Source organism: Lepus europaeus, chromosome 21, assembly GCF_033115175.1.
Source record: "Lepus europaeus isolate LE1 chromosome 21, mLepTim1.pri, whole genome shotgun sequence".
Classification (NCBI taxonomy): Eukaryota; Metazoa; Chordata; class Mammalia; order Lagomorpha; family Leporidae; genus Lepus; species Lepus europaeus.
Genome location: NC_084847.1, coordinates 8,890,575 through 8,905,832, shown reverse-complemented (window position 1 = coordinate 8,905,832; position 15,258 = coordinate 8,890,575). Strand labels below are relative to the sequence as shown.

At 59.6% G+C, this 15,258-nt stretch overlaps 1 protein-coding gene across 1 annotated transcript; it reads left to right on the top strand.

Annotated features, from left to right (window-relative positions):
• Positions 1 to 506: 506 nt before the first annotated feature.
• DEXI (Dexi homolog) lies at positions 507 to 13,333 on the top strand. The gene is made up of 2 exons (XM_062180024.1): positions 507 to 1,279; positions 12,777 to 13,333. The coding sequence occupies exon 1, from the start codon at positions 852 to 854 to the stop codon at positions 1,137 to 1,139; it is 288 nt and encodes a 95-aa protein (XP_062036008.1). The 5' UTR covers positions 507 to 851; the 3' UTR covers positions 1,140 to 1,279; positions 12,777 to 13,333.
• Positions 13,334 to 15,258: the final 1,925 nt, after the last annotated feature.

Below are 15,258 nucleotides of genomic sequence, written 5' to 3'. Positions count from 1 at the left end.
CCCGGCTGAAGTTCCGAGCCGCCGGCGGTTCTGCCCGCCCAGGCGCCCCGGAGCCTCTGGGCAGGTGCCGAGCGGGGGCCCTCCCGCAGCCGGAGTCCGGAGCCGCCCGCGCCGGGCGCACAGCGGGGCTGCGGAGAGGTCGTTGCCCGCCGCAAGTCCGGCGGGCTCCCTCGACTCTGCAGCCCGGCGTCGACGTGCAGGGGCGGACTTCGCTCACCCCCCGACCCCCTCACCCCGCTCCCTGGAGCCGCCGGGCGAACCTCAGTCGCGATCCCGGCGCAAAGCCGGACCGGAGCCGCAACTCCGGGGCGGGCGCTCCTCCGGGGGGCGGGGTGCAGCAGTGCCCGCCTCCCGGCGGCCTGGGCCAATCAGTGCGGGCTGCGGCCGACCAATGAGAGCGCGCGGGGTGCGCGGGGCCAATGAGCGCCGGGCCGCTCGGGGGGCGGTGCTCGGAGCGCCACCCCGAGGGGACGCGGCGGCCGCAGCCATGGGCGCTAGGCCTCCGGGGGCGCGCAGGGGGCGCGAGGAGCGGCCGAGCCAGGCGGGAGACGCGGCGGCCGGGGCTGGCCGTCGACCCTGAGCCGCCGGGGGATCCCCACCCGCGCTGCGAGGAGGGCCTGTGGGCGCTAGCGGGGCGCCTCGGGGGAGCCGGGCCGGTCGGCAGGGGTGCGTGGGCACATCGGGGGCCGCGGTGACCACCCCACCCCCTGCCCGGCACGGTAGGGGGTCAGGGCGCGGCCGCCGCACCTCCGCGGCCGGGGAATCTGGGGCCCAGGGCCGCCCCCGGATGGCTGAGCTGCCCCCGCGCCGGCCGCCCGGTCGCCGCAGCGGCTGAGCTCGGCGCCCCCTGCATGCCCGGCGCCCGGATCGCAGCCCACCTGGACGCACTGGGCCCCCTGGTCCCCTACGTGCAGCCTCCGCTGCTGCCCTCTATGTTCTTCGTGGGCCTGTTTTTCGTCAACGTGCTGATCCTGTACTACGCCTTCCTCATGGAGTACATCGTCCTCAACGTGGGCCTCGTCTTCCTGCCCGAGGACCTGGACCAGGCGCTCGTGGACCTCGGCGTGCTCTCCGACCCCGGCTCGGGCCTCTACGAAGCCGACTCGGAGCTCGACGTCTTCGATGGGTACTTGGAGTAGGACCTGGACTGCCATGCCCCCGGCCCGAACCCCCGGCCCGCACCAGCCGCCCGCAGCAGGCCGCCGCCGCCGCTGGTTGGAGCCGCCGCCTGCATGGGGATGGGACCTCAGGCCGAGGCCCGCCCCTGCCCCGGAGGCCTGTAAGTGCCCACCTGGGCGAACAAGGGTGGGTGGGGACGCTGGTGGGAGACCTGACACCTTCCCCAGCCGCCCACCCCCAGCTTCCACCTCCTCCTCTTCCTCAGGCTTGGCCTGACCCCTCTTAGACCCTTTGTTGGAGCTGGAAGGCTTCCCCCTCTGAAACCGGCAGCTGTGGAGAAGAGGGTACCCAGGGCCTAAAAGACTTAGGGGGTCCCCCCCAGGGCCTAACCCCACAACATGTGGAAAAAACCTTGGTACCCAAATCCACTGGAGGCAGAGCTGTCGGCCCCTCCCCCACCTGCAGCCTGTCTCGCTGGTGACCTTGGGTTTTGGGGGGTGCTCACTAGTCCTCGAGGGATAAAGACTTAGGGGTGTCAGAAGAGATAGAGAGCCAGGCACTGGGGGACCCCCTTCATACTGTGACCCCTTGAGCAGCTGGTGGGGGAGGGATTGTGTGCAGGGCTGTGAGAAGGAAACCTCCAGCAAAGAACCCAGCACTTCCCTTTGGCCTTGGCGTTGCTGCCGTTTGGGAGTCGGGTTTCAGGGTGGCCCAGCTCCCGGTTCTGCAGCTCAGATCTGCAGGGGCTGCCAGTTTTGCTGAGTGCCCCAGGGAACAGGCAGGCTGGGGTGGGGTGAGGGGGAGTGGTGCTGGGGCTGGCTTCGCCTGCGGTGGTTCTGAGACCTCAAGGGGTTCTTGGGTCAGCAGGAGACATGCCCACCGGTCATTGCACTGAGCTGTGAGAACCCTGCCTCTGAGCTTCCACCTGGGAGATTTGCATCTGGCCCACCTTGCATGTTCAAGGGAGGAGTCGGACTCGACCAGAGAAGAGAAGAGGGGGCTCTGGGGGGAGAGCCCGGCTGCAGGTGTCAGGTCCAGTGGAGGGCCGCAGGGCCAGCAGGGGACCTCAGTCGGATGGTGCTGGACAACCACTTGGGTCCAGGGCCCGACTGGCATGGAGGGGGGATGCTGAGGTGGCGGGCTGGGCTCTTTTGGAAAATGGCCACTGACAGCACTTATCCTGGGCAGGATGCTCACTCACCCTCCTGTGTTGCCTGTCTGCCCACATGGCCACAGTCAGAGGGTGCCCTCGTTCCAGGGTGCCAGGGCAGACTTCCTAGACTCAGGAATGTAAACAGGCATCCCTCACAGCTCTTGTCAGGGTGCTCATCCCACTTACGAGGGCTCCACCCTCCTGACCGAACACCTCCCTGTCACCCGGGGAAGCACGGACATTCAGTGTGTCGCAGGGGGCCATGCAGGGCTGGGCAGGACCTGCTGGCAGTAGTGTACGGTCAGAAGGCTCCCTAAGGGTCAACAGTGAGAGTTCTCTGTAGTAAACTTCCGTTGAGCTGAGTAGGGTCTTAGCAGGAGCCAGGTGCCCCTCATACGGCCCCAGACTGTCTGCCTCCTTCCGTCCACCCTCCAGCCTTTTATTGTGCCAGTGCTTATCTGTTCAGTCCCGGGTCTTGGGGTGGACACCGCGTGCAAGGCAGACTCAGCCCTGGCCCACTGGCACTCGGTGCTGACCAGCAGGGCGCAGACAAGGTCCTCAGAGCTGTTAAGAGCTCGGAAGACAGGGACGCAGGACAGGAGCGTCTCCTGTTGTATTCGCTGCAGTTTCCTGGCCCTGGGAAGATGTCCAATGAGTAAGACACAAGGACAGGACGGGCTGCCTTCCCAGGGAGTCAGAGAATCTCTGTGGAGATGACACATTTGGGCTGGACCCTAAATGGGTAGAAGGAGCCAGACGTGAAGATACGGAGACGAGCGACCCAGGCAGAGGGAACTGCCAGTACCGAGAACTTGGGATTGGCCGGAAGGAGGCCGCAGTGGCTGGAGTGCAGCCCCGGGAGGAGTCTCTGAGGACAGCAGAGGCCACTCCGGGCCGGACCTGGCAGGCCAAGGAAGTGGGAAGCCGGGGCAGGTTTTGGGCAGGAGGGTACACGATCCAATTCACGTCTTGCAGAGGCAACTTTGGAGGGGCGGGCAGAAGGTGGAAAGGGCAAGTGTGGACACAGGGCAGCCAGCTGGGAGGCCGCCGCCTCAGCCAGTGGTGACAGAGCCTTGAACAGGCAAGGTGAATGGAGATGGGGAACGTGAGCAGCACGTTGCTGAGTGCCCCAGGGAACAGGCAGGCTGAGAGCACCTGGCGGAGGTAGGACCTGTGGGATCCGGTGTAAGTCTGTCCCGAGCACCGATCGTGTGGCGTTCCTGGTTCCAGGCTCTTTGTGTATCCACTCATTCTTTTTGTTTTAAAAGCTGGATTTATTTATTTGGGAGGAAGAGAGAAAGACAGAGCCAGGACTCGAACCAGTGCCCCTGTGGGATGCCAGCTTAACCTACTGTACCACGGCGCCGGCCCCACTCATTTAGTCTTTCAACAAACGTTGGCCCTGCCTGTTCTGCCAGGCCATGTGCTGGACTCGGGTGCCGCTGGGATGCATCCCCGTCCCCAAGCCAAGTGCCTGAGTCCCGGTGAACTTGGTGAAGATTGCCGCCTTCTGTCTCTGCCACATCGACAGACGCACTTCCTCCTCCAGATGAAAACATTGACATAACGCGAACCGAAAACTGAAGCCCAAATGCTTTGACGTATTTTGCAGCAAACACTGTTGGAGCAGAAACAGCAACAAGTGTCTCTCAGGGAGTGACAGGACCTGGCCCTGAGAAGTGGGGAGGCCTGGGGACCCGCACCCAGAGCTGTGACGGACGCCGGGCATAGCGCTCCCTCCTCCCCGTCTTCCAATCCAGACTCCCAGGCCTTGGCCCCCCTGTGCCTGGAAAGCCCAGACCTGGGGGGAGGGGCGGGGTCACCCGCAGCTGGCACACCCTGTGGGAAATCTCTAGGCGATCTGACCGAACTTCCTCTCCAGGCCTCTTCCCATGGGGACAGCTGTAGTCCCATCTGGCTCTTCCCCCTTCGCTCTTGTGGACACACCAGCCGGTCCAGGAAAGCCTGGGCCAGCCGGGGGCCTGGGGTGGAGCTCAGGATGCGAGGGCGCGCTCACTTCTCCTCCTTCCGCCTGGCTCTCTCCTGTGTGCGCCCACTCAGATCAGCTCCTCAGCCTTTGCCAAGTGCCTCTTTGAGGATGCAGCATCAAGGTCAAGGGTGAGCACCAGGACCCTGGATGCAGATGACCTGGGTTAAAGGGCAGTTCTAGCTGGGCCCTCGGTCACACTCCTGTACATATGGGTGCTTCAGTTTCCTCTTCTGGGAAATAGGGAGAATGAAAAGCTGCCTCGTGGTGAGGACTGGATGCGATACTTTTCCCGCATGGCTAAGGGACACATGAGTGTTAACCGCTGTTGTTAGCGATAGGTATAGTGGGAAGGGTGAGCACACAGGCCCTTGGCAGAGCACCAGCCCCCATGCTGGACTGCTGGTGCCCAGGCTGAGCAGGACTGGCTGCCTGCGTGCATGGTGGCTCCAGGTCTGCTGTCCCACCCCAGAGCCCTGGTGAGAGCCTCCCCTCTGGCCTGTGGCTCCTGGGGCACCAGGTTAGGAGCTCTGGAGAGCTGGCTCTGCAGTTTCCCTTGAGTGTTAATGACTGCCCAGGAGCAGGGAGGGGAGTGGGGAGGTGTTCCCCTGTCCAGCAGCCGGGGGCATCCCCCCGTCCCAGGTTGTATGTGGATTCAGCTCAGCTGGATTGGTTTGTCCCGGTTCCTGCTGAAGGCAGCTGGTGCCTGCCAGCCCTCTCTTGGCGCACAGGGGGAGGGGGTGGGGGAGTGGAGCCATCCCTGGGCTGCAGATGGAGAGGCTGGGAGATGTTGCTGCAGAGTAGGTGTGGCTGGCGCAGCCTAGCCCAGATCTGGAGCTGAGGGTAACCAGACCCATCACTCCATCGTATCCGGGCTTCCCAGCTTCCACTGTCTCCCGACCGGGGACCAGCTGCTCCTCTTCCATCTACCTGCCTCGCCCCTCCTTGCCATTCTGCAGCGTGTGCTGTCAGCAGATCTCCTGGGCTGGGCATGTCACTGCCCAGCTCAAAACCCAAACCCTCCTTGGGGACACGGGCACAGTCGGATTCGAGTCACGGGAGATCCTACAGGGAGCCCATGCAGCTCAGGGCAAGTGTCATGGCAGATGCGGGGAAACAGGCGGGAGGCTGTGACTGTCACCCACGTGAGAGTCAGGTGATGGTGGCGTGGGGAGGCAGGTGCATCCCGCTTCTGGCTGACCCTCCAGCCCTGTTCCTAACGTGAGGCTGACCCAGAAGGGCCCTGGCCACAGGGTACGGACGTGCTCAGCACCCCTTTGGACGGAAGACTGGAACGTGTCTGAAGCCAGCAGAGCTGGGGGAGCCCCACGCCCTGCCCTCCAGTCTGGAACACCTCCCAGTCTGTCCGTCTTCATGACACAGACCCTTCTGAAAGGTTGGTCTGCCGTTTTGTGGAAGGTCTCTCAATCTGGGGTTGCCTGCCTGGATTCGGATGGTGCCATGGCGAGAGCCCCCCAGCAGTGAGGGTCCCCCATGTGTCAGGCTGTGGGGAAGGTTCTGCGACGTTGACTTTGACCACCTGGCTGAGGTCTCTCTGCTCGTACATTATGGTTTCCCCTTTACAACTCACGGCTTAAGATGAAATGCACTGTTTTAGTGCTTCGTTTGTAAAAAAATCTTTTTAATGTGAATTTAATCTGTTTTTTTTTTAAGAGTTCAGTTGGCATGACAATGACTGAAGTTCCTGATTCTTTGACCCCTGTGTGTGTGTAAGATTTATTTATGTATTTGAAAGGTAGAGTGACAGAGAGTAGAAGAGACTCAGAAAAAGAGAGAGGGAGAGAGAGAGGAAGGAAGATCTTCCATCTGCTGGTTTCCTCCCCGGTGGCGGCAACAGCCAGGCTGCGCCAGGCTGAATCCAGGAGCCAGGAACTCCATTCAGGTCTCCCACGTGGGTGGCAGGGACCCAAGTAAGAATTTGGGCCACCTTCTGCTGTGTTCCCAGGTGCCGTAGCAGGCAGAGCGGAGCAGCGACTCGAATCAGCACTGCTATGTGGGATGCCAGCATCGCAAACAGCAGGTTAGTGGCTGCACCAGAACCTCAGCTCCCTTTTTAAAAAAATGTTATTAATTTTTTTGAGAGGCAGTGAGATAGATAGAGACATGGAGAGAGACCTCATCTGCTGGTTCACTCCCCAAATGCCCACAACAGCTGAGGCTGTCAGGCTGAAACCAGGAGCCAGGATCCAAACCAGGTCTCCCCTGTGGGTGGCAGTGACTTAACTACGTGGGCCATCTCCTGCTGCCTTCTAGGGTACTAGCAGGAAACTGGAAACAGAGCTGGGGCTGGAACCTAGGCACCCTGATATGGGGTGTGGGTATCCGAGCAGTGACTAACCCAGTAGGCCAAATGCCCACTCCTTGTCAATTTATTTTTTAAAAGAATGTTTATGGGGCCAGCGTTGTGACCTGCATCCCATATTGGAGCACCAGTTCGAGTCCCGGCTGCTCCACTTCTGATCCAGCTCCCTGCCAATACACCTGGGAAAGCAGCAGAAGTTGACCCAAGTGCTTGGGTCCCTGCACCCATGTGGGAGACCTGGATAAAGTTCCCGGCTCCTGTTTTGGCCTGGTCCAGGCCCAGCCATTGCAGCTATTTGAAGAGTGAACTAGCACAAGGTAGATCTCTTTCTTTCTCTGTCTCTCTCCTTCCCTCTCTGTCATCCACCTTTCAAATAAATAACATAAATCTTTAAAAAAGAGAGAGAGAGAGAGTGTGTGTATGTTTGTTATTGTGAAAAGAAAACCATCACTTGGCATAGATAAAAATATTAAATGTCAAAGTCATGAACAAAAGCACTAGAGGCAGCTGCAGGGGCAGGGCTGTGACCTGGTCCTCTAAGGAATCGTGAGGATCGACCATAAACCGCAGAGTCGACCACTCGATCCACTTGCACCAGGCTACTTCAAAAAGTTCACGGAAAATGCTTGTGCTGAAAAAACTGCATCGATTCCCATTCCTCTAGGCTGCAGAACAAACTCGCCTTTATTGCAGTTTTGGCCACCCAGTGTTTGAAGGCCCCGCCTGAGGGATCCGATGTTACCGGAGGCCATCTCCGTGCACCCTGAAAACTGCTGCTTTGCGGCTGAAATCACAGCTCCACCCACACCTGGGGCAGGTGACGTCCCCTCGCCCGAGCCTCAGTCTCAGGACCGGTCTGAGGGCTCGGGCTGGTGAGATGGGATGAGGAATGATGTGCAGTCAATGTTTAATGCGCGGTGCCACCCCTTCCTTCTGACACCAGGAGGGGTGTCCGAGGGCAGCCCTTGCCAGCAGCCTGGGGGCAGTGATCACGGGTGCCCGGAGTCCTGAGTGATGCTGTCATCGCTGGGTAGCTTCATTCCCAGCATTCCTTCCAGGCAGAGGCTTGGCTGGGTGATTAAAAATAACTGCCCCTCCCCAGTCTCCATAGCTTCCCCTGGGAAGCTGCAGGGCAGGGCTGGTCAGCTCCAGGACATGGGGAACTGAGGCCTGGGGAGATTGCATGACTCGCCGCAGACGCCCAGCTCTGGGGTCACAGCGTTGGCCTACCCGTCACTGTCCTAAAGTCCAATGAGTGAGGTGCTGCGCTGCGGGCATCCCTGGGGGGCAGCCGAGGGCGTGGCCAGGACGCCCGGCCCCTCCTGAGCTCTCCGTGCTTGCACCTTTCCAGGGTGCCAGGCTCAAGTCTGCAGGCCAGCGCCTGGAGCTGGGATTGTTCCGTTTTCATTGTATTTTTATCATTGCCTTCTGTTTGCAATAAGGGATGCTGTTTTTTTATTTATTTTTTTAAAAATACTTATTTATGGGGCCAGTGCTGTGGCATAGTGGGTAAAGCAGCCACCTGCAGTGCCGGCATCCCATATGGGTGCCAGTTTGAGACTCGGCTGCTCCACTTCTGATCCAGCTCCCTGCTAATGTGCTGGGAAGGCAGTGGAAGATGGCTCAAGTCCTTGGGCCCCTGCATCCACGTGGGAGACCCGGAGGAAGCTCCTGGCTCCTGGCTTTGGACCTGCCCAGTTCTGGCCATTGCAGCCTTTTGGGAAGTGAACCAGCAGATGGAAGATTCTCTCTTTGCCTCTGCCTGCCTACAATTCTGCCTTTCGAATAAATAAATAAATCTTTTAAAAAATGTATTAATTTGAAAGGCGGAGTTGCAGACAGAGAGAAGGAGAGAAAGAAAGAATCTTCCATCTGGTGGTTTACTCCCCAAATGACTGCAACGGCCAGGGCTCGGCCAGGCCGAACCCAGGAGCCAGAAGCTTCTTCTGGGTCTCCCATGTGGGTGCAGGGGTCCAAGCACTTGGCCCATCTTCCACTGCCTTCCCAGCACATTAGCAGGGCTCTGGATCAGAAGCGCAGCAGCTGGGACTCCAACCGATGCCCATATGGGATGCCGGCGCTGCAGGCCGTGGTTTAACCGGCTGCACCATAGCGCCTGCCCCTGATTTTTATTTTCACAGTGACATAGCGGCTCCCTCAAAAACCCTAGAGTTGGGACAGGCATTTGGTGCAGTGGTTACCACTCGGGATGCGCGCTACCGTATCTGAGTTCCTGGTTCAGGTCCGGGCTTCCTGCATGCACACCCTGGGGGGCAGCTGATGATGACTCGAGTCCTTGGGTCCCTGCCCTGAGGTGGAGACCTGGGTTGAGTTCATGGCTGCTGGTCTTGGCCTGGCTCAGCCACAGTCATTGTGGACATTTGAGGAATGAGCCAGCAGATGGAAGATCTATTTCTGTCTCTGCCTTTCAAATAATAATAATAATAATAATAATAATGTAGCTAAAGAAAAGTACATTGAGCAAAATACGGTGCAGTGGTTTGAAATGCCTCAGCCAAAAATGCAGAATCTAGAATGCCCTAAAATCCAAAACTTTTTGAGCCCCAAAATGACCAGGAGTGGAAAACTCTACACCCGACCTCATGTGACGGGTCACAGTCAAAACACCGGCGTACTAAAACATTGTGTAGACTTCTCTTTGGGCTCCATGCATATGGTGGCTGTGAAATGTAAATGAACTTCATGGTTGGACTTGGGTCCCATCCCCAGGATACCTCCTTACGCGTCTGCACACATTCCCAAATCCCGAACACTTCAGTGTCCAGCGTTTCGGTAAGGGATGCTCACCCTGTGCCAAGTAGGTGACAGTGCAGGTGGTTGTTGGATGTGGCTTGGGCGCGCGCTGCCCTCTGATAGGCCTCATGGTGGCGGGGATGTGTGGACCGGTGCTGGGTTCTTCTTAGGAGCAGGGTGGAGCTCAGAGGAGAGGGCTGCCACCGCCTGCAGCCCTGTGTGCCGCGGGCCCCATCCCTGTGTCCAGAGACGGGGTGACATGGCTAGGAAAGGGGCAGGCAGAGACAGAGTTAGCCCGGCAGAACCACGTATAAGGTCCATGCAAAAAGACAAGGGCGGGGGCAGCTGAGCAGCCCCCAACCCCCTTTCAGCCGGAGCAGGGCAGCACCCATGAGATCCCTTCAGCCAAATGGCAGCCTCGGCGACCTCTCCACAGAGGGACAGGGCTGACCTTCACGTCTTAGAGTGGACCAGGTCCTCACGTGTCGCCTGGCCAGCCGGCCACGCCCGTGTCCAGCTCTGGGCAGTGACTTGGAGTGAAAGGTTCTGGTTTCGGGAACAAAGAATCCCCTAAAGGCAATGGCCGATAAATCTGGGGAGGGTGGAGAGCGCCGTGCACGCTGCAGTTCTGGGGTGCTCGTCAGCGAGGTACGCCGCGCCCTGGGGAAAGGGATGTGCCCAAGCTACTTTGGGATCAGACCTCAGCGCTCCAGACCCGGACTCTGCATGGATAAGCTGCGAGGCCGTGCGCGGCCTACTTAACCTGGCCGAGCTGCATTTGAAATGCAGACTGGTGCCACCCGGGTCCTAGGGCAGGGCCTTGGCCCCTCGCAGCCCAAGCCGGTGAACTGCATCCCTGGCCATCTCCAGCCACAGAGGCCGCAGCCTCGCTTCACAGGGCTGTCCTCAACACGCTGTGCGACTTTGGGGGAGGTCACCGCCCTCTCTGGGCCCCTTCCCTCTCGGACGTGGAGCAGGTGGGTCCGCCTAGGAGCACAGTCCCCCAGATCTCAGGGGACACTGGCAGTGTTTGCTGCTACACCCGCCTGCCGCCTGAACAGTCATTTTCTTGAAGGCGGCTCTTGTTCAAGCGAAAGCTTCACTATCAGAAGTGGAAACCCGGCACGGCTCGCTGTGAATAGAGGGCGACCCTACCAGTAGACACAAGACAGGAGAAGAGCGGAAGGGATTCCAGCTGGAGCCTGTGTGGATGTGAGGCCAGCTCGTGGGAAAAGGCAGCCTCCCCCCACCCCCGCCACAGCAGCTGTCCAGGACCCTGCAGTCACAGTAGTGGCAGGGGAGGAGTGAGGACAGCCCGTGTTCCCAGGGGTGTGGCGAGCATTGCCTGAGCCCCCATGAGGGGGCAGCTGCAGGTTCCTGGACCCCACGGCTCCGTAGCACCACGCTGGCCTTTCACGGAGGCCCGCATGGGTTCCCTGGAGGAGGGAGGCCAGTGACAGATGGACCTGTGTTGGGGTGGGAGAAGAACCCAGGGACGCCCTCCTGGGAGGCGGAGCTCCCCTTGCTGTGGTCGCTGCCCCTGCGTTTGTGTTTGCTTGCAGGTTCCCTGGGAGGAGGGCCGAGAACTTGCCCCATGGCGTCAGTGGGAACCGGGGAGTGTCTCAGCAGCGGAGGGAGTATGGCCCCCCACCATGTACCAAGCCCCGGGGGGCTCCTGGTCCTGCCGTGCCCTCTCCCTGCCAGCCCTCCCCTCTCTACCTGGGCCGCCCTTTTGTACCTGGCTCTGGACTGCGTTCATCCCCTCGGCTTCTTCCCATCCCTGGGGTGTGACCTTGGGCTGAGCGTGCTCACTGGGCTGTTGGTGTGTCTGTGCACCCAGGAGGAACCAGGTCACGTCGTGTCTCAGATCTCAGGTGGCACCAGGGCCTGGAGTCGGAGCCAGGCCCTGCACTTATGCGCTGAGCTTCCTCTCACAGAGTTACTTACCGTCTCTGAACCTTAGATCCATCTGTGAAATGGGATCGAAACTCTTGGGCTCCTAGGGAGGGTGGAACAGACCCCAGGATGAGGATTCACGTAGGAGGTGTTCCCAGGGAAGGGCAGGAGACCGACATAGCAAAGCCAAGTGGTTACTGCTGCTGCTCCGGAACTCTGGGGGCCTGAGGCAGCCGAGCTGAGGGGTTGAGCCACCACCTTTCTGCCATCACTGGGGGAAGCCATCAACTCTACCTGTACCTGCAGCCGGGGCCAGGAGGGTGACCTGGGGCAGAGAGGCCGGTCCCTGCAGGTGGAAGGTGGCAGCTCGGCATGGCCAGTGGGTGAGGAAGGAAGGGGCAAGGCGGCCGCAGCCCCTGCACACCAAGAGCTCAGGAAGCGGTGGGTGCTCGGCGCGTGCGCTTTCCTCCTTGCTGGCCCAGTGCTGGCTCTGCCTCTCACAGTTGTGCGACTTCAGGCCAGTCACTTGGGTTCTCTGAACCTCGGTTGGTCAGCCTGTGAAATGGGGAAATGCGTGGTTCTTAATAGAAGCAATTCTGCCCCCTCTGGTGGCCGCTGGAAAGTGGTTTGGGGGGAGCATCCTTAGGGTCAGTGACAGGATGCTGCTGGCATCTAGTGGTTGGGGCCGGAGGAGCCCCTGCATCCCAGAACAGTCCTTCCACAATGTCAGCCGTGCCCTGGGGATCACTACGTGGAGCACGGGGGGTGGAAGAGCCCCGTTCAGTGCCCAGTGAAGATGAGGCCCAGAGCCAGCTGTCAGGAGGTGGGGCTGTAGAGACCCTGGCATCCCGCTGGCCGCAGAGGAGGGCAGGGGAAACAAGGGGCCGTGCTGGAGGGAGGAAGCTGCATCCGGGAGGCCGAGGCCAGTGCTGGGGCTGCCACAGCCAGCCCTTTCCTGTAGGCTGCAAAGCAGGCTGGGAGGAGCTGCCAAGGCCTGCCTCCTGCTCAGAGCTTGCTGCGTGGCCCCGAGCCTCGGTCAGACAGCGGAGCTGGGGGAGCCCTGAGTGGCAGCACTCCCTCCCCGTGTGAAGCTGCACTGCTCCCCCCGACCCGGGCTCAGAAATCAGGCAAATTCACCAAAATGAGGGTTTTTTTGGGGGGTGGGCTGTAGCCCAGCAGTTATGCCTCCTGTGTCCCAGGTCAGGGCGCCTGGGTTTGACACTCGGCTCTGGCTCCTGACTCCAGCTCCCTATAATGCAGGCCCTGGGAGGCAGCAGCGATGGCTCCAGAATGGAGTTCCTGCCACTCTGGGAGACCTGGATTGGGCCCCTTGCTATTGCAGACATTTGGGGGCATATCTGTCTCTTTCTGCTTCAAAAACAAAACCAAAGTGTACAACAGAAATTACAGAACTGAGTGTGGGCTGCAATGGCCCCCCAGGTTTGAGAGGCTGGACGACTTCCCTGGCCACCCCAGGCCCCCGAGGCCTGGCGGTCTGTGGTGCTGCCTCCACACTGCTCATGTCCCTTTTGCCTTCTTCCTAGGCCTGCCCCCCTTGAAAGCTTTGTGCCAACAGAGAGGTTCCCGTCCAGACCCAGGAGGGCGGAAGGAGAGACTGGGCCTGGGTGCCGAGGCCAGAAAGACACCTGCCCGCAGAGCCGGGAGAGGGCCACGGGTGTCGGAAGACTTTGTGCTCCCGCAGCATCGCCCAGACGGCCCGGTCTCGGCTCCTGACTCTCCACAACCGCGATGGATGTTTGCAGGAACCCAGCCAGCGTCTGCCTCCCCGCACTTGATGTCCACTGCACCTGCTTGCACTTAACCTTCGGAGAAGACACTTCACATGGAGGACACACTCAGGAGCCACGCCCAGCTCTGTCTGACGCCCGCCGAGCTGGAAGCCCGGCTGGCCTCAGCCTAAGGCTGGCCTCCCACGCAGCCGCTTTCACGCCATGACCCCGGGGGAAAAGCTGAGGGACGGCGTGGCAGCCGGGACGAGACCCTGACTTACCCATTTCGAGTTGCTTGTCCCTTATCGAGTTGGCAGAACCGAGACGTGCGCCATGTCGCTCCTCTGGCCAGAAATATATTTTTGAAAATATGAGTGGTGTGGATACTTGATTTCGACAAACCTGTAAAAGCAATACTTAGGAGGCTGACTTCTTTCGATTAAAAAAGTATGCAACTCCCGGGGACCCTGCCTTTTTTTTTTTTTTTTTTCCCTTTGGGCTTCAGGACTTTGGGAAAGAGGCCTTATATAGAATCTCACTGACAAAGGGCAGAAGGGGCAAGGCCTCCCAGGGGAGATCCAGCATCCACCCCAGCTGGCCCCTCCCAGCCTGCAGCAGCCTGACACACCTGGGTCAGCCCTTGAGTGGCAAAGGAAAAGCCCAAGGGCCACGCTGGAAGTCAGCCTGAATCCCAGGGGAGTGGAAGCGGACTTCCCTGTGCCCGGAACACCATAAGCCGCCCTTCAGATGAGGGGGTGAATGACTATTGGATGAGTGAAATTGGGCCAGCTTGGCAGGTGCCTGGGAAAACAGTGGTACCTCTGCCCGGCTTGCAGAGAACTTGGGGGCTCTCAAAGCCCTCTGAGTACACAGCAGGCTAAGCAGGGTGTGGGTGATGAACCCCATTCTTAACACGAGGAGCCTGAGGGGCCGCAGACCTCGAGAGGAAAGACCACCGCAGCACTAGACTCCACGTGATTCTGAGCGAAGTCGGTGCGGAGAAACGCCGAAAGGCGGCATGCGAGGGGCTTTAGGAGAAAGGTGAGCCTGAGACAGACGCTCGTATTGGCAGAGAGGCCTGGGGAAGGGGAGGCTTTGGAAGGCGCCCGCTGAAGGTGGCGCTGTGCCACTATCATGCCGTGGCTCCCTGGACCCACAGCCAGTCACATATCACACTGACATCCTGACTCCTCCCTTTAGAGGGGTGTGGCCTAGAAGTGTGACATCTAGGACACGTGGACAGTGATTTCCCCAGCTCTTCTGTGTGTGAACCACAAGGTGTCCCTCTGGGCCTGCGTGGCTCCACACCAGGACCCACAGCGGGGCACACAGAGCCCTGACTAGTTTGTACTGCCCATGGACCCTGTGTCCAGGTGCCTTTGGGCAGTGCACAGACTGCCCATCCACCCAACAGGTCTGTCCAGAGGTTTTTTTTTTTTTTTTAATATTTCTTTATTTGAAAGGCAAAGTTACAGAAAACAGAAGCAGAGACAGAGAGGTCTTCCATCCGCTGGTTCACTCCCCAAATGGCCACAATGGCTGGAGCTGGGCCGATCTGAAGCCAGGAGCCAGGAGCTTCTTCTGGGTCTCCCATGTGGGTGCAGGGGCCCAAGCACTCGGGCCATCTTCTGCTGCTTCTCCAGGCCATAGCAGGGCTCTGGATCAGAAGCGGAGCAGCTGGGTCTCAAACCGGCACCCATATGGGATGCCAGCACTGCAGGTGGCAGCTTTACCCCCTATGCCACTGTGCCAGCTCCAGGGAGAGAATTTTTAAAACTTGTTAAAATGGAAGCCTCGGCAGGGAACTTGTACCTAGTACCTGCCTGTAGGATGAATAAAGCAAAGTTACAGTGAGAATTGCTTGTTTATTCGACATTTGCTGAGCACCTACAACCCCACACACGTTGCTGGGTACAGAGCATGGCAGGGAACAGGCAGACAGGTCCCTGCCTCCTGGCTCCCATCCTAGGACAAGAGCAGGTAACACACACACAAGTGTGAGGAAGATGCAAGGGGGGGGGGGGGGGGGGACAGAGAGGGACTGGCAGCCTTCCTGAGGAGCTGTCCTCCAGACAGAGTGCTGAAAAATGAGCCGTCGGTCAGGTGGGGCTTAGCACAGCGCCTGGCACAGCATAACCACAATCATGAACACTTACTGAGCGTTTACTCTGTCCCATGTACTACCAACTCATTACATATAGGGTGGCTCTCAGTGATAAATGTGATCATAAACAGCCTCTGAGCTCATCTTGTCAGTTCCAGACAGACCAAGAGCAAGGTCCAGTAGAGCCCACCT